Genomic DNA, 24,098 nt, shown 5'->3' with positions numbered 1-24,098 from the left:
CCTGAAGCACCACTTTAGCTAATGGGGCCTCCTGCTGCTGCCGCACCGCCGGAGCACGATTTCTGTTCTCATCCTGAAGCAAAGTTCTTAACCCGAGGTACTATTTCTGGGTTAGTGGAGTCTGTAACCTGAAGCATATGTAACCCGAGGTACTACTGTACAGTATTGTGTTTGTGTGTGTGCCTGCAGGATGCTGGACAACAGCTGTTTTATTTCTCTTGTTCTGATAGGCCAGGACCCAGATGATCCTGATTTGTGGCTGCTTATTTTAGTGACAGCCTATGTGAATATGTGAAAAACTCAGCCCTTCCTTCCCACAGTTTGTGCATGTTTGTGGAGCATCAAGGGCTGGGAAGGCTGTCCCTGTTGAATTTCTACCTGATAAGCAGCTGTTGCCGGCAGAGAGGCTCATTCCAGGAAAAAAAAGATGGCATAGCTTCTGTCTTGTTAATCTATTGTACATAGTAAGTCTTCTGAGCAGGAACAGTATCATATGTGCAGTCTTCTTAGGACTTGGACTTGCTTCCAAACTTAGTCTGTACCAAGCTCAAAGAATGGCTGAGAGTAATTTGATTGGCCTACCCTCAGTGTTCCCATCCTTTCAGCAACTGTAGCTGAAAGGATGTGGCTGCTCTAAACTCAGTGGGTGTGATTTGCAAAGAGCTCCTTAACTGTGCCTCATAGCAGACTTTGTATCCCTGAGCCTACCTTTGTCTGTATCTTTGTCTCTGGCTGCCATACACCCTGAGAACTTCATTTGTTTTACCCTGTTTGTTCCAGCCAGTTTCTCAAATTGCTACCATGTTCTCTGCCTTGTGTCCTTACATTTGGTCCTCCCATAATTGACACTAACCCTGCAAGTTTGCCTGTTAACTAACAGTTTTGTATAACGTCTAGCACACTGTTAATGCTGAATAATGTTTAGTAGACTTAGCAAGGATAACTCCTGTAACAAACTTGTCGCATCCTACAAATTGTCATATAAATTGGAACTAAAAAGAGAATTGTTACACTTTGAGCACTTATTTTTTTCTTGCACCTTTGCTAACCTTGATTGCTTTTGTTAAAAACAACAATTGATATGAGATGCAGAGGGCTAGAGACAAATTCATGCAAGAATAGTGATGGCATGGAATACTTTGGAGTACTACATCCTAATTGTATAAGGCAGTCCTTCAGTCAAGAGCAGTTTTGATTCTAGAATTCAGGTAGGATTAACAGTTTGGCATTAATTGCTCCCATATAAATTAGAACTCTGGTGTTAGTGTTTCATTTTAAGTCTAATCCATTACTGATTGCAGTTAAAGATATGTACAGTATTGAGAGAAATTATTCCAGAGTAATTAATCCAGAATAAAATAGTGCACCTTAATGAACGGGTACAAGTAGGATAATGGAAGTGTATTCTCCTAATGCCTGTAAAGCAGAGCAGATGTCACTAGAGGGTGTCAGAGTGTTTAAGTTATTTTCCCTGGAAAAGAACAGGCAAAGAGACAAATCAGAAATAAATCTAACAGTTTGCAGTGTGGAATTGGGCTTTACTGTATTAGAATAATGCAATTGCTATAGGCATTTCTTCTGCTGAGGAGCTTCATTTAAAAAAAATTGAAAAATCATGGTGACAACTCTTATACTTGCCTGTAAAAGGACTGCTTTCTGCTGCTCAGTACTTGCACTGGTGCAAGACAATTGGCAACTGCTAGAACCCTGAGATAGAATTACAATTTCTCTGTGGTTTTGTCTTGTTCTTCTTCTCTGTCCTCAGCCCTGCGATGTTTGTGGCTAGTGGCAGGCCCACTGCTTGATGCTGAGACTTTGGGTCAAGGCCCTAAAGTCATGCTTGGTCTAAACTCATTAAATTATATTTGCCTTCTGGCCTAAAAGACTTGAAGACACAGATTGCTTTCACTTTTCATTATTTTCTTCACTATCTTAGAGCCAAAACAGAACCACAGTTCTATTTTCAGTGGGCAGAATGTATAAAACCTAAGAGTTTACTGTTGTGCAATAAGAATATGTGCTGCTATAAATTGTGGAAAATAAAGATGGGTTTTGCAAAATATGTAGGTGAGAAAGATATTCATTCACTAATCTTTATGATTTTAGGTGGAGCCAGTTATTTTCCTGCTTTTGATCTCTGCCATTTTAGTGATTCATCAAAGAATAAATCTGCCCAGTTACTGCTCCACAGATAAAAGCAGCATTAGATATACTGAGGTAGTTAAACAGGCATATGTACTCAACAGCTGACAGATAGTCAGTCTAAAAATGAGTGCATGATGCTTGGTTATGGACTCTGGAGAGAGTAATGGACTCCAGAGTGATTTGCCTAAATACAGTACTAAATTCCACAACTGCCATCATCCCTGGTCCTTAGTCATGCTTGCTGGGGCTCTTGGGGGTTGTAGTTCAGCAACTTCTGGAGGGCCAATAATTCACCAGCCCTGCCCTATTAGAGCAAATCCAGTCGGAAAAAGAATGGCTTTTTGCAGTTTGGAAAGTGAAGGGATTGAAAAGTATGGGATGGGTTAATAATTAAAAAGAAGATGTATAAACACCCACAAGCAAATCAGGATGAATGGAGGATGAATACTTGTTGTACAACTGTCCTGCAAACAAATCGGAATGAATGTTCAATAAAGACCAGATATACTAATCTGACCTCCATGTGAGCTTTGTGTAATAAGAAAATCAGGAAGATTGCTCAATAAACCAGTTGTCTGGACTGTAGAGGTGTTTTGCGTTCTTTCTAGAGAAATAATTGCATTTCTCCAGCAACTTGATTGAGTGTTTGAATGCTTGGAAAGCACAGTTCCTCTGTAACAAAAGGTGCTTGCTGCAGGAATGAAATTTGGATGGTGCTCATCTGTTTAGTAAAAGCTGTGCTGTTTCTGCATGAAAACGACATCTGATAATTACAGCAGACAAAAGGCTCCAATCTACACATAGCATAATCATTAATCAAGTCCTGCTTAAATTGCAGATACAGAAAGGTTTTGCATTTACAATGCTGTCTCTTATTACAACATAAAGAAATCAGGGTTTTTTTAAGTCCCCAGGCAGAGACTGGAAATATTTCTGAGGACATGCATTCTCGCAATAAATATATGAGCATGCTTTGTTTGATTTCCAGAAATTTCTGCCATATTTTTTCCTAGTCTGTTTCCATAGTGTTGCTGAACATGTATCTTCTCTGAAAAGTGTCTTTCCATGTTATAACTGAAGACATCTTGCAAATGTGTGTGCTGGCGTCTTTTTTACTTTCTTTTTTTTTTAAGGCAGCATACTTAGAAAGCATATTTAAAACCCCTAATCCTTCTACCATTTTTTGCTTGTGTTGCCTGATGAGGCCACAAGAAAAAAGGGGGACTTGGAGAAGGCCATTTGTGTGGCTGTTCTGTTATCTTTCTGTTTTGCCCAGTACAAGGCCATCCAGATTGTCTGAGGCCTAGGGGAGCAGGGCACTCCCTATGCTGAGGGCGACATTGTGCCTCGACACTATGTGAGTGGCATTAAGCATTCCTCTCACGTGAGCACATATCCTATGCAGCAGATTCAGTCCATCCAAGCAGAAAATAATCAGTGCAGGCTGCCTCTTAAAATGAGGCCTTTATTCTGGCAGGCGGCAGAGTGGCTGCCAGGGAAAGGTGATGCCTTGGGACAGAGGCTCTTTCATGCCTCTTCCTTTGAAGAGAGTGGGGAGGGGAGGGGTAATTTTCTGGTCTGTCTTTCTGCCAAGAGGCTACAATGGCTATGCATTAAAGCAATGCCCTGGAGATAAGAGGCCAGCATTGCATATTAAGCGCAAAAGACAGAGAAGTTTAAAATGAAGATTCTAGAGATAGTAAAAATGGAGTGTTGACTGTGATTCTGGTGTGATTAGGCAAAGGTTAGATAAGCTTTCCTTTTGTGGGGTGAGGGGAGAAGAAAGGCAAGATAGAAGCCTGCCTTAAATACAGTGGTACCTCAGTTTTCGAGCGTATTAGAAGTCAAACACTTCAGTTTTCGAACGCACCTCAGAAGTCAAACGGCTTCTGCTGAGTTTTTTTTCAATTTTCTCCATTAACTTTGCAGACCGCCCTTTGCGCTTCGGTTGTCGAAAGTTTCGGAAATCGAACAGTCTTCCGGAACGGATTATGTTTGGCATTCGAAGTACCACTGTACTAGCCTATCTCACAATGTATTTCAGTCCTTAGAGTAAGCCTTTTCCTGAGAATTAGGAAAAAGGAGATCCTGAGCAGTTTGAGACCTATTTGACATATTGCTACTGAGATTTGAGTACCATCTCCTCCCACCCCTTCCTGCTTAATCATACCTGCAAAAGTTATGTGATGTGCAGCAATAGCCTATTTGCTCTCCCACACACACTGGAGATCTGACATGTGGTGCGTTTCTTTGTGCAGACTAAACCTGTGGGTTCCTTTATTTCCTGAGCTTTGTCCCCCCCTTGCCTTATGGATTGTCTTCTTTTTATTTTCCTTAGACTGTAAGTTCATCTGTCATTACCGATGCCGCACCCTTATCCGGCTAGACTGCAGTGGCCCCAGATATGAAGACAGTGAACAGAATGAAGGCAACGAGCAGACAGTAGAAAAAGACACCAATGTGGTAAGAAAATAGCTGTGAGTCATATACTAGGGTTGCCATACGTCCGGAATTTCCAGGGCATGCCTGGGATTTCAAGGGTGAGATCACTGTCCAGGATGATTTTTTAATTTTAAAAAAAGTCTGGAGTTGTGTTTTTTGTTTTTGGTGCGCTGAGGGCACTGGCTGAGCAGCTGTGCTGTCACAAAAGGAAGGGGTAGCCATGGCGCTGTTACTTCTGGCGGCCATGTTTACGACTCTCCTTAGCGGCCTCCAGGCTGGAGCCCCTGCAGGCCCCGCGGCCACTGAAGCACCTGGCCTGCACCACTTCTCCAGAGGCAGTGGAGGCCAGCCACAGCCTGTGGAAGGCCTGCCTGTACTGCTTTTCCAGAGGTGGCAAAGGCCAACTGCAGCCTGGAGAAGGCCGGCCTGGCTTTCCAGGAGGAGTGCCCAGGTGAAAAGAGAGCAGGAGGCCAAAGACAGGGAAGGTACGAGAAGGGATGGAATGAGGGGGCGAGCAGGGGGGCAGAGAAGGGGTCAGCGGAGGGGAGGGGGTGAGCAATGGAGATGCGGGGTGGAGGTGGGGTCCTCCGAATGTGGTGGGGGATCCGGATTTTTGGTCTTTGGAATATGGCAACCCTATCATACATGGGGCTGTAATAATGCAAAGAGCTTCTTTGCACTGAAGAAAATACATCTGGAATAGCCGGAAACACTCCTTTACAAGAACTTGAATGCTCACGCAAATTGTGCCAGCCCAACCATTAGGCATTATGAGGTGACTGTCATAGGCAGCTGATATGGGGTGTCATGAAAGAGCAGCAAACATGTATGTATGTATGTATGTATGTATGTATGTTGGAGAGATGGAGAAGTTCAAGAATAACTTGGCTGGCCTTGGTACTAGGAACCGTAGTTTGGGGGTAGGGGAGACACTATTTGCTGACTTGGCAAGGCGGTTTTTATGTTCATTTGTAACTTTTGTACCAAATTAACACACTAGATGTCATTTTGAGGCTGGAATAGCCAGAACTACAAACTATACTTCCTTTGTTTTTATAGTGGGTGAGGAACTTCTTTTGGCTCAAGGGCTGCATTCCCTCCTGTGCAGCTTCCCAGGGGCTGTGCACCGCTGGTAGACAGGGCTTAGCAGCAAGAAGTCAGTGGAGCAATAAATGTGACTTCTCCATTGTACAGTAGGCTCCATTCCAGCCATGCAAAATTCAGGCACGGGCACACCCCTCTCCATCCAGACAAGCAAGGTGCATTATTACACTGCAAGGACACATTCTAGCCTAGCAAAAGCACGCAAGGAGGATGCAGAGCAGTGCCAGTGAAGGGCATGGTATGTGGCACTAAATGTGGCCAAGTGAGATTTCCAGGGGTCCTGTATTTGGCCCCCGGGCCTGAAGTTCCCCACCTGTCTTCTATTAATACCTTTTGTTCTTGGGACTCATAGATTTGCCAGACTTGGTGCGATATTTGTCTGGTGCTCCCCAAAATGTATATAGGAATATGTCTGAAAGGATAGTGTTTGCAGACAAGCTTATTAAAATCAGGGGTCCTTTTTGATGGTTTTCAACTGATAACTAAACATGTTGCAGATTACCCTTCAGATTGCAGCTGCCTGTAATGAGGCAGGAAGAGACACACACACAGAGTGGATTTTTGATGCAGTATACAAGTGTGAAAATCCTAAGGTGTTCAGGAGCTCCCTACACTCACTTCTGTTCCTTCACATGGCTAGGTTTTCTCTTATCTTCACTCATATTTAGCATAGCACTAGGCATATTATAAATTATGGAAGGTTTATCCCTGGCTGTCTTACCTGCTTAAGAGAATTTTGCTGCTGCCATATGTGGGAAGCCTCTGGTGCCTCTCGATAAATGCAGCCATCAGCTTGCATTTTCAAAACAAGACAAGATTTAGCAGAAGAAGGGAGGGGTCCACAGATTTCATCATGGTTCTGACAGATCCAATTCCATCCTGTTATTGGCAGAGCTGCTTGCTGCAGCTGGGGCTAGATGCTGCTAACATGTCCCAGGGGCAGGGAGGGCTGAAAGGGCAGGTACTTAGAGATGCAAGGCCATCAGCCCAGCTGGCATTGCTCGTTGCCAATTAACATTTTGCCACGTGCTGGACTAAACACTTCTGCCATGGAACCACATTGCTTAGCAACAGCTTTTGCAAGCTACTCCCAGGACAGACAGAAACAGACAGGCGTGCATGTACAAGGGAATTGGGTGGGGGAGGAATCCCTGATTTTTGGCTCAAAGTGGCATCTCTTCAATGTTCTTCCATCTCGTTGACCTCTTAATACAATCATAGAGTTGGAAAGGACCTTGAGATTCATCTAGTCCAACTCCTTGCAGGAATCTCAACTAAAGCATCCATGACAGATGGCAATCCAGCCTCTGCTTAATAACCTCCAATGAAGGAGAATCCACCATCTTCCAAGGGAAACCATTCCACTGTTGAGCAGCTCTTACCATCAGAAAGTTCTCCCTGATGTTTAGTCAGAATCTTCTTTCTTGTAATTTGACAAAGGTGTCTTAACATATATTGTTAAGAGATTTCCCTCCCTCATTTATACGTTATGACCAGAAATGCCTGGAGGTGTGCTATTCATGCTATCTGTTTAGGTCTAGAACAGCAAAGGGGTGGCGAGAGATTACCAGACTTACAGAACTAAATACTTTAAGCAACAAAGATTAAAGGATCAAAAATAAAGTTAAACAAGACTAGATTAACTCATATACTAAATATGTTATGAGGCAGTGCCCCATCAACCTGAGAGCTCTTCTGTAGTGAAAATGATCTGAGAAAGTTCCTAGGTGGAGGCCATAGGCTTGTACTTTGTTTTTTAGAATTCTGCTAAACTCAATACATAACAGATATGTTCTCTACGTGTGACTGTAGTGATGTCTGCACACGTGACTCTGGGAAATTTAGAATATTTCTAATCTGGCTAGTATAAGGAACATGTGATTGAATTTCTGCCTTTCTCTGTGTCTTGAAGTGGAGAATCTGTGGCCCTCCAGATATTGTTGTACCCGTCACAAATCCTTGAAGGAATACCTTACTTTAGATAATCCAATGTGCAGTTTACAATCAGAGGAGAGGTCATTCTCATATACTATGAAGGTAGCATGGAAGTCCAATGTCAGAGAGGACTTTCTCTGTAAAGCAACCTGTCTCTGGGACTCCCTGCTGGAGGAGATCAGACAGTCTTCTTCCCTGGCCATGTTCCGGTGGAATTTGAAGACCTTTTTATTTGCCCATGCCTTTGAAAGAAGATAGGTAGTCACTGTAGTCTTTATAATTGTCCTTTTAGTTCTAGTCCTGTCTAGAACTAATAGGAACACTTCACTCCAAAGTCTTTGTGACAGCCATCTCTTACTATATCAAATTTCTGTGCCCTGATAGCTGCCCACAAGGCAGAAATCCAATAAGTTTTATTCTTCCAAGTCTAGAGATTTGCGTGAGGCTTACATGCAGAATCTCTGGCAGCTGCACATCCCTGTCCCTGCGCGCGCGCCCCCCCCCCCAAAGTGGAGCAACCCAACCAAACAGGAAACTGCGTTTTTGCCTTTTAAATAAACAACCCAATTCTTAAAATATTTCTGCGGGACCTACGTCCGAGTAGGTTTACAAATACAGCCGACCAAACCTGCCTATCCTAACACTATATACAGTATACTTGGAAGGAATTGCCGGGAATGCATACCGCAACCCTTGAAACTTTTCTTTTTTGGGGTTTTTTATTGGGGGGGCTGCCGAAGGTTAAGTTGAGGGCGGCTCTAGGGTGTTGCTATTCCGGGAGGACTTGAAAGGCGCGCCGAGCGGGGAGAGGAAAGCCAGTAAGCGTGACTCCACTTCCCGCGTGGCTGGCTTGGGGATGAAATCACTGCACGGGCCGCTCCCGCAGAAGAGGGAAAGGGCGGGGCCGAGCTTTTCGCCCGCGATGGGAAGGGGGGCTTCTCCCACGTCAGCGTCCCCTCCCTCCGTCCAATGAGGCGCGCGCGTGCGGGGGCTGTATACGTTTCAATCCCAACGGCTGCCAGGAGAGGGAGGGAGAGGAGGCGTCTCCGCCTCCAAAGGGAGCTCGGGAGTCTGTTGCCGCTCGAGCAGCCCTCGCCCGGCAGAAGGCGGGGAACTTCCATAAGGCGGCTCTCGGCCGGCGTGGCTTCAGTGCTTGAAAGAGGGGTTCGCAGGCGACCAACGGACGCGGGCTGCCCCTTCTAGGCGCTGTTGAGGCGTTTATTATCGTTCCCTCCTCCCGTCAGGAGGCAGTTTCTACGAAGAGAAGCCGCGCTGCTCCTCCCCAGCTCTGCCGGGTTTCTTGGGCACGCAGACGGCTTGGGTTTGTTTGGTCCGCTGGTGTGTGGCGGCGGCGGGGCGGGGATCTTCGGGTCTTCTCGTGAAGAAGCAAAGGGAGCGAGAGGAAGTGGAGGAGAAGCCTAAGCTGGGCATGGGCGAGGGTGACGCGGCGGGCACCACCCCGTCCTTCGAGATGACCTGGAGCAGCACCACCAGCAGCGGCTACTGCAGCCAAGAGGACTCGGACTCCGAGCTAGAGCAGTACTTCACAGCCCGAACCTCCTTCATCCGAAAGCCCCACAAGGAGAAGAAGGTGAGGCAAGCCCCCCCCCCCGTCAGTCTCCAGGCGGCTCTAATGCAAAATGCGCCGCGCTCTATCCCAGCTTACATCTCGCTGTGTGGACGGGATGGAATCCCACGCGGTGTTAGGATCTCCTTCCCAAGCTCCCAAATCCATAGGGGTTGGCGGGGGGAGAGGAAGGAAGAAAGGCATAGCATTTCCGACCAGCCCACTTCTGTGTCTGTCTCGCACCCCCCCCCCCCAAAAAGCAACCATAAGGTTTTCCATAAACCGAAAGCGGGTGAAAGGTACCTTTGGTCAAACGCGAAACCAGCAGCGGTTAATAACAGTGAGAATGAGTTCCTGTTTGGAACTTCCCTGGAGAGCAGGCTGGAGGGTTGGGAGGAACCGAGCAGGAGAAATCCCTTCATTTTTCTGTCTCCCTGAAGTTAGCTCGAAAACGGAACCAGTTATGTCTGTTCACTGTTTAGGAGCCAAAGACATAGTCGAGAGTACAGGACAGTTGGGGGAGGGGGGGCGATTTAGGTTGCATGCAGTAGCATTTGGGTAGGTAGCTGGTTTATGGGTCCAGGGATTGCGGTGAACAGCAGGGACCACAATTATGTTATTTGTAGGGTGGGGCTCCAAACCTGAGCACAAACTTACTTTTGAGCAAGGAAAGGAGAAAGTGCTTATGTAGAGTGTTGATGTAGGCAGAGCTTCACTGAGAGGGCACTGGATCTCTTTAGTACAGTATGGGATGAGAGCAACATGAATACACAGAGGTGTAGGTTGGCACTGCCTTTGATGGTACTATGCAGTTTGTCCTTCCTGGATGAGTGTATTGTTTCTCTCTTTTTCTGACTACTTGTATTTTCCACCATATTAGCATGTGTATGACAACAAATTGAAAAGGGGTGAGCTTGGGTTTTTTGCCATTCCATGCTAGCAAAATTGTTCTTCTCTTTCATGTGGTTGCCCCAGATATCATGGGAAAAGAGTCCTTTTAGGAGGAGGACTAATAGTAATGACAGGTGTGGGATTATGTCTTAAAAGGGGTCTACATCCGGCGTCATGGCAGTTTAACAAGCTTCATTTGAGAATAATGAATGAATGGTCACTTGGGGACAAGATGAGATTACCACATGGTGCTACAATGCGATGACAAGACAGCGGAAATAGCTATCATCCATTTTAATTTTACATGGGCCAAGCCCTAGTGTGTGTATCGGTGCAAAGACCAACATAGCCAATTGGTTATAAACTTTTCACTCATGTGGGTTAAAGTATGATGAGTTTTGCTTGTGATGACAATATCCTTTATGTGCTGCCACCAAATGAGAGTAACAAAAATGATTCCTCTAGCTTTGGTCTAGTTATCAGGGAACTGCTTTTAGAGCTGCTTTCTTATTCTCTTGAGTGTTTGGATCAAAATATGTGGTGTCTCACACATTTTAGACTGAGCATCCCAGCTTAAGCAAGGAATCAGTCAAAAAAACCTTGACCTTGTTACTGGCAGTGCATGCTGGGGAACTGAAATGTAGCTTATTTATCAAATCCATGCCAATAAGTTGTTTGGGACAATATCTGAAATGGGAACCTGCTTGTTTCATCTGGCAAAGAGCATTGTCCAGAGATCTAAATAAGAGAGATCCCAGAACCAGAAAAACAAGTTCTTAATTCCTTAAAGCTAATTTTAGTAGCCTGATATCTTGCTTTGTATAAAAAGATACAAGCAATTTTGTGATGTTGAAATGCACTTAGCCTTTAGACAAGTCTCTGATAGGATGAAGTATACATATGACTGCCTAACAAAGAAGTGAGTGTTCTTGTTAAATTTCCCTTAAAGACATTAGCACTATGAAGATGCAGACTGGCACCATATTAAGAGTGGCTCTCTTTTATTACTATGGAGGAGGGGTGTTGCAGAAAAATCAGTTCCTTCAAAGCATTTTCTCTTTCTAGCCTTGCCTTCATGCTACCAGATGCTCGTTTCCAGTATGCCAAGAAAAAAGGCAGCCTAGTTATTATTGTGTAACCAGGAGCAGCTGAGCCTGCCTGAGGATTCAAAGCAGGTGTGGGGGTGGACACCTAGGTGCAAGTTGCATCCAAAGAGTCTGGGCCTGTTGTCTGCAGGGTGACAACTACTCAGAGCCTTACATAGAGGGGTGTAGAGCCCAAATATAAAGTGTTCTTTTGTAGATGAGGTGCTGTTTTCATTCTGTCTTAGGTCTGAGTGGCGTTTTCTTGAGTTACTTGGATGGTGAGAAATGAGTCAGTGAGATCAACAGTTAAATAAGCTCTTCTTCTTGAGGTTTTCATGAGCATGACCAACAGATGATGAAGACAAAATAGAAGCTGTAGGCATCTTGGGGTGCATTGTTGATTAGGAAATGTTAGTCACCTCTGATTAAGTATGATAAAGCAGGGTTGAAATACAGTTAGTCTGCATCATGTGAAGAGAATGGTAGGAGGGAGGAATGGAAAGGCATGTGGGAGTTGGCAGATGATCCAAGATACTGATCTAACAACCCCTCAGACCTGTGATGTGAAATTAACAACTACAAACCCATTAATATGTGTTAAGCATGATGTGGTTTGCAAGGTCTAATGGGGACTGAAGGCCCTTTACCCTTCCATAGCCTTGGTGTGAAGTTTGGTACAGTATTGTAAAGTTCCACTGGTGAGTTTCCACTCAGGTCCAGGGGGAATATATGTATCTTTCTGACCTCCACAGGATAGACAAGATGAGTTTAGAAACCCTGCAGTGAGCCCCAAAAGTGCAGCTTGACAGGGGATGAATGCACAACTGGAAATGTTCTTTAGTCTTCTAGATAGACATTTGGTATGACCCAACAGGCGTCTTCTTATGCTGCTTATTTTAGTAGGAATTAAGCCCCATGATTCTTTGCTCAACACTGTGGTATCAACAGGGGCAGAACCCTGGAATTGGCATGGATTTTATGTTGCTGGCACTTTTTATGAAAATCTGTTGAACCATGAGGACACTAGAGAAGTGTGGAGAATAGCAGTCATCCTTTAGTTCTAAACCTTAAATCCCTTGACCAATGCAAGTCCCCCCCCCTTTTTTTTTTTTACTTGAGGTTTTGTCTCTTCCTCTCGCCGGCTCCCTTCTTTTCCTGTTCACATGTGGACTGAGTCACTGAGTGCACAGGCCATCTTCGTTGTTGGTTTTTCTTTACATAAAAGCCACATATGCCACAAAACTGCTCTAAGAAAAGCACAGCAAAAACAAAACAACCCTGGCCACAGCAATGCAGCTAAGAGTCCATATTGGACTGGAATCCAGCAGCTATCCTGAGCTAAGTTTCTAGTGTTAGTGAGTAGGTACTCGGGGGGGGGGGGGTTCAGTCTTTGCAGGGCATTTCGTCTTCATACTGTGCCCTGTTTCAGCAAAGAATGCCACAACCTAGCAGTCCTGCATCACTCACACTGGGGGTTTATGTTCTGTTAAGTACTTCTGAGGTTGTGGTTTCTTCTTTACTCATATGAGAGCACTCCTGAGGTCAGAACTGATAATGATGATAGCATAAAGTAAGCTATTCAGGCGCTTTAACATATGGCACAATCAAGTCCATGAATTAGTGTCTTTCTAAATCATGTGCTTTGGAAAGGGTCTAATCTTAAACGGAAGTATGCAGGTGGTAGCAAATCTTATCTAATGAGTCATAATACCAAGCAGAGTGCAGCAGGAGAACTCTCAATACTTATATATCTTTTATATTCATAAAAGTTAATAATTAGTTCCAGAAAAATTCTAGACAATTGACTTCTGAGGCTTCTAGGATTTAAAAAAATTGCATTGTCAGTAGGCTCACAAGTACCGTTGATGGCTACAGACTTGAAATTAATTTTAAATTATGACTTTAATTTCAGCATTGCTCACCACTTGGTTGCCAGAGAGACTTACTGCAGCAAGAGCATATGTTTTTGAAAATACAATTGCAGTTAGGCTATACAAAGGGCCCAATTTCCTTGTGATAGAATCATCCTATTATATCTTTGGTGCTTTTAAATTTTATAATCCTTACTTAATTTATTCCCACAAGAACATGTGGGACAGCTTCTCTGGGGATAACATTCCAAAGATAATGGTGCAATAGCTGAGAATACCTTCTCTTTGGTTATCATCAACCTTATAATATTCTGTGGCAAAGACTTCAGTGCATGGGCACATTTTAATATAAAGTGGTACTTAAGGTGCCCACAGGTCACAAATCATAGTGCTTTAAAAGTAAGCAGAACTTGCATTTTGAATTGTGCTTGGAAATGAATCTGCCTTTAGTGTAGCTGTTTCAAGCTGGGTTCCTCTGAGTCGGTCCCACTTAGAAGTCTGGCAGCTGCATTTTAGACTAACTGAAGTGTCAAATAGTCAAAATGGAAGGAATCTGATTTGGAAGTTGTCCCACAGGACATGGTCTGTTCTTGGTATCTGTGCCTGAGCACGCTAGGTCTGAGGTAACACTGCCCATTAGACAGTGTTGGCTCATGTTTATATATAATATAATGATTGTTAAGCAACTCTGAGGTAGCTAATTCTGGATTGCTTCAGTTGCAGTATCCCCGCTGTGATTTATGGCATTTGCACATCATTAGTACCTTCACTTAAAAAATTGTATACTCTAAATTGTATAATAGGATTGAGTCCTAGAGATGGCTCTATGTGTTGTAAACAGGATGCCTGTGTCCCAAATTTGACTTGTTTACCTTGTGTGTGTTGGGGGAGCAGGAGCTGCCCTTCCCATCCTATCTAGAGCCATCTTCCCCTTTGTTTGTTCCACCCTTGCAGATTTCCTCTTGCTCTTTTCCACAGGATACAGCAACTTCACATTTTGTTCCTTGGGTCAAAACTAATTTCGTAGGAAATGCTCCCCACCCCAATACGCTCAGCTTCCCACAATCCAGGCTTTACTGGATTTGTCAGTTTGCATGTAAGCTCCTGTAGAGTGGTGCATGGCAGGTTTAAACAGAGATTTTTTTTCTGTAGAACTCACTGCTACTCTAATCTTGTGCCTAGTTAACTGATGAGCAGCAAGAAGAGGGTGGCATTGTTTACTTCCTAGGAAACATCTCCTTGTTGGAGAGGAAGCTAGATCAAATAATTTGCTGGCTATTTCCCATTCCCTGGTAAATATAAAATAAAATAATTAAAATCCCAATATTGTTCCTTGGGACTTAGTGTGAACGTAAATGTTTTTCCTGCTGCTGTGGGATGTAACAGTTGGTATAAGACAGCGGAAGAGTTGATTGGGAGAATTCAAGAACATGTAGAGGGCTTAGGATAATTAGTACTGTAGTTCTATTTAATCTGTTCTATCCTTTTGATACCGCCTTATGTCAACCTAGCAGTTCGAAAGCACAACTAAAAGTACAAGTAGATAAATAGGTACCGCTCCGGTGGGAAGGTAAACGGCGTTTTCGTGCGCTGCTCTGGTTTCAGTGTTCCGTTGCACCAGAAGCAGCTTAGTCGTGCTGTTCACATGACCCGGAAAAACTGTCTGCAGACAAACACCTGCTCCCTTGACCTGTAAAACAAGATGAGTGCCCCAACCCCAGAGTTCTCTGCGACTGGACTTAACTGTCAGGGGTCCTTTACCTTTACATTTTTTATGTCAGAAAAAGAGCTAATGTGGAAGTTTTCTAGAGTCTGTTAAGTAGAATCACAATAACAGAGGGAATAGCATGTTGCCCTTAAGCTGAATGTGCTGCAAATCTTGTTATATAGCTAGTATGGCAAATCCTGTTGTTGTTGAAGGGATATGATAAACAATTTAGCTCTGAAGGATTCATCTATATGAGAGCTTTTCAAACCTTTCATGTTGGTAACACACTTTTTAGACATGCATAATTTCGTGACACAGTAATCCAGTTTTACTAGCAATGTAAAGATAAAGGGTACCAGCCCTGGGAGGAGCATGGGGAGCATTTGCGTGACACACCTACACACTGTGACACATAGTTTGGAAAGCTCTGATCTTGGAAAAGTAACTCTTGACCTTGGTTCTTCAGCCATAAAATGGGTTGTGGGGATGGGTTGGAAGCTTTTAAAATGCTTGTAAAATATGAATACTACATAAATGAGTATGCTGACTAGGCAGATGATTTCAACCATGTAAGTAGAGTATCTCCCCAGGACTCTCTTGAAGAAGTAAGTCATACAGATTGTGTTGTGAGGCAAACTTGTAGCATGGCACTGATTCTGTTCTTGATTCTGCTTGGGAAAGGAGGCGCCCCATCTCTCTTATTGTTACACTTATTTATATTACACTTTTCAGGATACAAATCCTTCCAAAATTATTTACAAGTACCATCAATGCATATTAACACGCACACACAGTAATCAAAATTAACAAATACCAAGCCATAAGGATCCTTCCCACAGGGCACCTAGTAGTGGATGACTCCAGCTGAAGCAGGGGCAGACTTCATTTCACCTTTCTTACTCACTTTCCTGGTATCCTTTCCAAAGGCAGTTGGTAGTTTGCCTTGGCAGGCAAAGAAGGGCAGTTGAAACAGAGAAGACTGCAAGCACCTCCTCTACTACTCTGTAATATACTACCTATAATAGCTATAGAAGCCATATAAAAAGCATGGATAGAAACAAAGCAAAATTAAATTGACAGAAAAAAATTATAGTGCCGATGAATATCTGCCCTGTACTTTGAACTCATCTAGATTTAGAGGGTACATTGTTGTTTTGCAAGCCATGCATTGTGTGAACCAAGTGGCAATACATTATTCTGTAATTCACAGTGCTCACTAGTTTTATATGGCACAGAAATGGACTTTGTTTCACCACACCTGTTAATATGGCTTAGTGGTATGTGACATTGCTTTAGGAGTAAGAAAATTAATGGAAAGAGCCAGCTAAAAGTGCCTGGGCAACAACTACCTGTCAACAGAGAATGGGATGCTTGGAGCTGAAAGTTCATGGTTTAAATCCAGGGGTGGGAAACCTTTTTGGCCCAGATTCCTATCACTCCCTACCCCCTGGGCAGAACAAGCCATCTGTAAATCACTTGAAGTCATTATAGCACCAGATGATTGGTATGCAGGATGTCCCATCCACCTGTCAAAGTCCATCACACGTTTTTAAAATGTTAGCAGGATGTCAGGCATTTGGGAACTGCAGTGCAAGGGGTTTTGCCAGCCCTGCGCTCGCCAGCGCCAAACATATAGCTGGCAAAGCTGCTTTCTGCAGGAATTTGCTGTGCAGTCAAGTTTCCCATGGGAACTTAGTCACTCAATCAATGCAGCTGTTCTGCAGGGATCAGCTGCATCTCTACCTGCCCCACACTTGACATCACATATGATGTCAGATGTGGGGCAAGTGGCCATGGTTTGGGAAAATGAAATTGGGACCTCTGCCAGGCCAAATTTGGCTCATGGGCTAGAGGTTCCCCACCTCTGTTTTAAACATTGGAAATCAGAAGGATTTTTCCATTTCAGCTAAATGGTAAAATAAGTTGTCTCTAGATGGACCTGCCAGTAGGCAGGCAAGTTGTAATGTCTTGAGCTATCGCACAGCCAGGTTTTCTAGGCCAAGTACCATTCTTCTGCAAGTATTACCCGTACAACTCTAAATTGTAATGCTGAATTTGGCACATATTTACATGAGGTGTGCCCAAAAAATGCCAGTCTATTTTCCTTTGCAAACAATCTCTCAAACTACTTAAATTTCAAAGGGAGAACTAATTCCTGGGAGTTATTCCTGTGGCTTAAGTATTATCAAGCTATTTCAAAATAGAGCCACAAGATTGCTAACGGGCCATGTGAAGGGCATGCTATTGCTTAAAGACCAGCACTGGCTCATGGTTAATTTCTGTACATGATTCAAAGAGATGGTGCTTTACTTCCAAAACTCCACACAACATGGGCCCAGGTTGCCAACAATATATGACCCCACCAACGTGCCTGTGTGCTGTGATCTACCTTGGACACCTTCCTTAGGGTCACACCACCAAATGAGGTTAGACTAGTAGTAATGAGAGCCTCTTACCTGGTGCCTTAACTTATTTTTGAAGCACCAGGCTTTTCTCAGGCTGTTAAGATATGATGAAATCTTAGAACTGCTTTTGATAATTTTATCTTCATGCTTCCTTTTCTTGCTATTGTGATGTTTGTGTTCATTTTCTAATTAACAGTATTTTTATGAATATACATCTTTATCAATAAAAGATGTCCTGGTTTATTTTTTTAGAAGTAGTATATAAGGTCATATAACAAACATTGTCAGTGCCTCACAAATGCATTATTATTGCTTGGCTCCCATGTCTCCAGCTAAAATGATTTGTATTATATGTATACAGTGTAGAGGATTGCATATTGCTTTATTCATAGGTCTCCTCTGTGAATGAGACCCTAGGAGAATAGGAGCTGATCTCTCCCATTTCCTTTTGCTCATGTGGTTACTCATTCAGTGGGAAAGGAAGTGGCTCCCAGTAATCCCTGGAGATTTCTGATTGGTTTTTGGTGAGCTCATCTGGAATTCCCTACAATCTCCCTCCCCCCACCAAAAAGAGTGATGTCAACAGGAAAAGAGGCTGATGCAACCATGAGCAATTCGCTTCTTCTGAAAATTTGAAAGAGAAACTGGTTGTGGGTGTGTATGTAGAAGGGTGCTCATTTTGAGCATGTAATTCTAGAGGTACTGTAGAAGGAAGTTTCTCTTCTATAGAGGAGCTACAATGTACATATTAAAGCAAACTTTTTATTACACAGATTCCTGACTTTCAGTGGGTTGAGGGCTATACTGTATTAAGTTACTAATGTCAGGAGTTAATGTCTTTTAAGAAGCTGGCTCTGTTGATCCTTTTTGTTCTGAGAGCCCCATTACCTTTTAATCTCAGTCGGATGCCTGTTCCATGTATTAGCAACGTAAACCATAGTGGGTTTACTTTACGTGGAAACCATTTGGAATTACCACCATGGTGCATAATGCCAAAGTACCTATTTGAGGTAGAGCTAGATCCTTGAGGTGAAACTGTATCTCAATGTAATTCTCCATAATTCAGTTTGAAGTAAATGTTTTGAAAAGTGTTGCTTCCGTTTCTGCATGTTTGAGAGTAGATGTTTGGCTCTAAATAGAGAACCCTGGTCTCTGCATTAGTAAAGCAAGTGCTTCACAAGAAGGGTGGTTGCCTTTTTGGTGTACTGAAGCAGACTTTTTGTATGGTGGCTTCTCTTCATGACAGGCAACCCTGTATGTGTCCTACCAAAAATCAAAAATTATTTTTGCAACACTGTGAAAGCCAGCGGATACGGCATTCTATTATTCAAAGGAGGGGGGTTTCATTGTCTGCAAGAATACTTCTTTCATGCCTTCATTTCAGTGCAGGAGGGGACCCAGTGGGTACAAGAAAGGCCCTTGCAGGCACAGGTGTGCCACACTGGTAACCCCTATTGTTCTGAATACCTATCCTTGCAGCTTCTGGGAATTCAGGGTGTGGTTAGATGCTGCAGTTTGCAGGTACAGCATAAGTCTACTTTGTAGCCTTTTTAATGGTAAGAGAATTCTGATCCTTGGGTGTTGCATATTAATCATGGGGCCAATGTACAGTCATGTTTCTGGGGTGGTGTAACACCAAGCAGGCATGATGTGATTATCAACCTCTTCTCACACCCACATATGATTTGTTTGCACACAAGTATTTTGTAATCTACCATTCAAAGCTGAGAATGGAAATCAGGAAGTTTTTGTTTCTTGGTATAATGAGTTCATTCAACCCCAAAGCAAGCTAAGGAGTGGTGAGGACTGGCATGTAGAAAGCTTCACCTGAGACTTGTAATTTCTCTTGACACCACCTCCATAATTTATACAAGGTCTGATCCACTGCACTACTTGATCACTTGTATCTAAACAAACGTTGGTTTACCTTCCCATGAAGGGAAATGAACTATATTTGTGGGATTGCATTGAAAACTAATTCCAGATTACCTGCTCTTCTGCAGGATGAACAGATCGACTGGGACAAGCCAGTTCTGTCCCAAACTGAGATTGAGCAAAGGATAAAAGAATACAACAGTCAGATCAACAGCAACCTCTTCATGAGCTTGGTAAGTTTCAGGAGACATATAATTCTTAGTCCTTGTATAACTTAGTAAGGTTAAAAGGTAAAGGACCGTTGAATGGTTAAGTCCAGTTGAATTTGACTGTGGGGTGCAGTGCTCATCTCCACTTTCAGGCCGAGGGAGCTGGCATTTGTCTGCAGACAGTTTTTTCAAGTCATGTGGCCAGCATGACTAAACCACTTCTGCCACAACGGGACACAGTGATGGAAACCAGAGTGCATGGAAACATCATTTACCTTCCAGCCGCAGCGGTATCTATTTATTTACTTGCGCTGGTATACGTTTGAACTGCTAGGTTGGCAGTTTTACCTGTATAACTTGGTAGCTGAGCTTCGGAGGCCTATGTCTGCATTTGCTGTCCCATCATTGTAATCCTTAAAATGAAAACTACTGTATAGCAATCATCGCAAGCATATTCCATCCCTGTTTTGATGGCATCCTGTATTTGTAGAAAAACCCTGTTCATTCCAAGGTTTGTGAGATTTAACTTTGGCTTCTTTGCCCCTCAGAGACACTGACTTGTAGCCTGTTTTTATTCTTACTTTTACAACCATGTGACCCTCATGCAATGCTTACTGTACTTCTGCTCCTACAGAACAAAGATGGTTCCTATACTGGTTTCATCAAGGTGCAATTAAAGCTGATACGGCCTGTCTCAGTACCTGCCAATAAGAAGGCGCCCTCTATCCAGGACACCAGGAAGTGCTCCTCACGCAGCCAGGCAGTAAAGCGGCGCACCTCATTCTACCTACCCAAGGACACAATCAAGCACCTGCATTTAATTTCTTGTACACGTGCCAGTGAGGTCATTGAAGCTCTGCTGAAGAAATTCATGGTAGTTGACAATCCCCGCAAGTTTGCCCTCTTTGAGAGAACAGAAAAGGATGACCAAGGTACCTGATCTCCCCCTTCCCAGTTTTTTGAGAAGCCAACATGTAACATATTGCAGACTTCTAAACAGCAGCTTGCCTAGTAACCTGCAGCAAATAAAAATTGGTTCCAGTTGGCCAGGAAAGGAAGGTTTTATCAGATGGGAAGAAGTTCATTTCTTTGCTCAGGTTGTTAGAGTGCAGTGAACAACTAACATAAGTGTTAATGAGCAAAGAGGCTAGTAAAATTTTGTGGGCCCTTACTTGTGAAGCTGATTTATTAATACATTGTCTGAAGCCAAGTGATGTAATCTTAGCAATTAGTCCTAGAATAAGAAGAGGTTGAGAGAAAGCAGTCTGTAAATCATACAGAGCAAGTTTGTTCACTTTCTACTGAAGATTCTAAATATAGTTCTGACTTCATTTTTGAAGTTTCTGCTGATGTAGCAGAGAAGCTTTATATAAGACTGTATTCTCATTATTGTTAATTATAGGTCTGTATTAGAGTGTGTCTCATCATTTTATGTTGCTGCTGACTGAGGCAGGCTGGAAGGAAGAAAAGCTGAATCTTCCTTACATTGCCTTTCCTGACCTGTTCCCTGCAGCACTGCTTACTAAAAGAAATGGAAATGGAAAACTAGTAGATTAACAGCACCCTCTGCTGGCAAAAAATAGACGGCTTAAAGTAAACAAGGGCCAATCTGATTTGTCCAGGTGACTGTTATACAGAGTCAGGGTGATTGAGTTCTTCATTTAATTCCACTTCTAATGTTCTTGTGTGTCAGTATATCTCCGCAAGCTTTCTGATGAGGAGCAGCCCCTGCGTCTCCGGCTACTAGCTGGTCCTAGTGAAAAAGCACTGAGCTTTGTCCTGAAGGAAAATGAAACTGGAGAAGTCAATGTGAGTATTTGTGTTTATGTTTGTCTGAGGTTCCATGTCAAGTTATGCAGAACTGACAAAGCCTATAATATTTGCTATCAAGTTAACTTATCTTTATCTCAGTAGATAAAAGAAGGGCACTCATGCTCCTAGTTCCAGTTGTGTGGTTGGCTTTAACTAGTGATACAGAGTAGAAACTTTTTCACCACAATTATTTTTCTTGCAGAAAACATTACATTTCTAAAAATGTATTCTTTAACATAATCAGTGGATACAAATTTGTACTCTGTCAGGAAGTTGTACCTTGAACATACATGGTGCACAGCTCTGTGGGTTTGCAAAAATTAGTAACAGCTGCCAGTGCTACATTATTTTTCTTTTTTAAAAAATTGGGGTGTGTAGGGATGCAATATGTGCTATTTGTCATCCCTTAAAATATTTACATGTGTTCCAGTAAAAAAAGGCCCTTTTGAGCAAAGCTTTGGTTCAAACAGAGCATTTAAACTGAATTAAATTATTCCAGCCTTTCCCCCAATCAAATAGTTGAGTTTTATGGTTGGAAAAACTTGAAGTCAAACATGGTGAACTGGATGCCAATTAATGCTGGGGATCATAACACCTTTTGATTTAATGTATTTCAGAAAAAAACTACGGCTAATTTATAAGTATGAACAAAAGCAGCAGCATACATGCTATCTGTTCTTGTTTCATGTTGACACATGATGCATTCTAATAGATGGGAGCTTGAGGGGTTTTTAAGTTAAGGGCTGAACCTTCAGTAAAAAAAAGAATATTCTCTAGAGCATGATTTAAAAATTCAATCATCGTGGCTTGATGACACTTTATTGCCCCATTGAAAATGACCCAGGGACTTAATTGTAGAACAAGATTGATTGCAGAGCAGAGCTGTTAAAGGTGATGTTCATGGTAGAAAAAATCTCACATAATGGAATAATGTGGTAGAACATAGTTCCTGAACTACTCATAGACACTGTTGATTAATTAATTCCCACGGTCAAGAGTGTATAACATGGGAAAATGAATTACAAATGGATCTGTTCTACCCTGTTCATAGGGATGTCTTAGCATTTGCAATAACAAATGCTTACTTTAGGTTAAAATCTTTCCTGAAATCTTGAAAATGCTGGTTATCTGTGCAGTCCTGTTTCAGTATTGTTCCTGAATCTTGGAGCGTTGTGAAATCCAGATATACCACCCTTATACACACTCTGGCTATTTTTCTGCCTTGTTCTACATGCATTCATCATTGACCTCTTGCACCTCTTGCCACAAGTCTAGGTTCCCTCCTTACCAGTAAAGCTGTGCTTCTACCTGGAGTACCACTGAGCTCATGACTGTAATACTAATACAGGTGCCATCAGCACTGTGGTCACTACTTCCTTTTCACATTTTTCTGCAGTGGGATGCCTTTAGTATGCCTGAGCTACAGAACTTCCTGCGTATCTTGCAGCGTGAAGAGGAAGAGCATATTCGACAAATCCTGCAGAAATATTCCCATTGCCGCCAAAAGATGCAAGAGGCTCTGGCCGCCCGCACACCAGGTTGACGAGGTGCTCCATCCCAGACCCAGCACTCCAGTAAATATAAGATGCCAGATGCAGAGAAGTGGTGAAGCCAAGAAGACTACGAGTGAAGCGATCCTGCGATTGTGTGGGTTGAATGTATCTCTGGAGGGGCGTAGGGTGGGAAGGGACAACAGGGGTTTGTGAGCCCGTGACTGGTGCATGTGTGTGTGCTCTCCATGGAGTGAGTGGTTAATACAGATGTTGCATGCATGATGCAATGGGATCAGTTGGGGAAGTAAGGAAGTGCCTGTGGGATGTGTTTGAAGATGAGAATTTGAGTAGCCTTGCTACAGCAGCTACTTTCAAAGTGCCAGGATGCTAATGCCACTTTTATACCTACAGTGTGTCCAAATGAGGGTTATGTGGACTTGGTGCAAAGATCACTTGAGATTTAACATAAGCAAAATAAATCAAAGTGGCCTCAAACTCTTATGTATTTCCAAGAAGGGAGGTGGCCTTAGCAAGCACCTTGCTTCAAAATACAATTTTTGTATTTCTATCGGAATCAAACTTTGAAGGCCCATGGATTGATCTATATGTTCAATCATGTCTTTATTTGTTGAGATTGATACTGATTCATATAACAGTAAGACTGCTAGCAGAATAGAACTACCTGCCTATATGATCTTTGCTCAGAGTGTGGTCATAAAAAACAATGAAGAAAAAGTCTGTTGACTCCCATCTCAGATGGATCTGAATAGGAGTCAAGAGTAATTGAACCAGAATCAAAAAATGCCAAAGGAAACTCTGATTAGCCGAACCCAAAGAAAAGGCAGAGTTCCTGATTATTTTTCTGATACATAGGAAAGGACATGCAAACCAAAATGCACCATAATTGCAATAAAAATAGTATCTAGAAATGATATTTGGACTATGGTTGATTCCTCAGAAAAAATGACTATAAAAAACAATATAATATAGAATAGTATGGTAAGAGCAGTGATCGAGGACCCCCAAATAACCCATGGAAGAAGGAACAGAGAGACACTTTTTATTGCCCAGACAGAATTTGTCTCTAGTTATTAAAAATCTGAAAACCAGGGATGTAACATCATCAGGATTCAGATTTCTCTTCTGCTGAAGGCAACCATAGCTTTGGCCACCCTCCTTTATATGTTGCAATCTCTCATAGACATGCATGAGAGGCATTGGTGTATGTCTTGAAAGGCAACCTTGACTTGGGCACGACCTGGCAGGAAATAAAACTGTCTGTGTGTAGTAGTTGAACATTGGTGGAGGGGGTATTTGTACTGCAATAAGTGTTTTGTTCTTTTTAAAGTCTGAAACACTCTGAAACACTCTCCAGACCAGGTATCCAAAGGAAAATGGACCTCCCAGTCTTGGCCGACCCTTCTGAAGAGTAGTTTTTCAAATCAGGACTGTCTTGTTATCTGTCTTGAGAATCCAATGGATTAAAAACCTTGGGGGCTCAAGTTATGAATGGTGCTGCTTGTATACAATTCAATAAAAGATTCAGGGGTGAGAAA

The 24,098-nt window shown here is 42.8% G+C and overlaps 1 protein-coding gene and 1 long non-coding RNA gene across 5 annotated transcripts in view; one reads left to right on the top strand and one right to left on the bottom strand.

Annotated features, from left to right (window-relative positions):
• LOC310700020 overlaps positions 1–1,605 on the bottom strand; it is a 17,199-nt gene extending 15,594 nt beyond the window's left edge. The window contains exon 1 of the long non-coding RNA XR_014522363.1: positions 162–1,605. This is a non-coding gene — a long non-coding RNA (uncharacterized lncRNA). The remainder of the gene's footprint in view (positions 1–161) is intronic.
• Positions 1–24,098, top strand: part of RASSF1 (Ras association domain family member 1) — a gene marked incomplete at its 5' end in the record, with an annotated part of 26,826 nt that extends 2,728 nt beyond the window's left edge. For 3 of the 4 annotated variants that reach the window (XM_083488757.1, XM_083488759.1, XM_083488760.1), the window contains 5 exons: positions 4,484–4,608; positions 19,157–19,261; positions 19,872–20,169; positions 20,931–21,046; positions 22,446–24,098. In XM_083488757.1, coding sequence (XP_083344883.1) covers positions 4,484–4,608; positions 19,157–19,261; positions 19,872–20,169; positions 20,931–21,046; positions 22,446–22,592 — 791 coding nt within the window. In that variant the 3' untranslated portion in view covers positions 22,593–24,098. Of the gene's footprint in view, positions 1–4,483; positions 4,609–4,730; positions 9,218–19,156; positions 19,262–19,871; positions 20,170–20,930; positions 21,047–22,445 lie in introns of those variants that run through there. The other variant, XM_083488758.1, reaches the window with a different exon arrangement.

Source organism: Podarcis liolepis, assembly GCF_965112155.1.
Source record: "Podarcis liolepis genome assembly, chromosome: 2".
Taxonomy (NCBI): domain Eukaryota; kingdom Metazoa; phylum Chordata; class Lepidosauria; order Squamata; family Lacertidae; genus Podarcis; species Podarcis liolepis.
The sequence above is the reverse complement of the archived record's forward strand: the minus strand, read 5'-3'. Positions and strand labels throughout refer to the sequence as shown.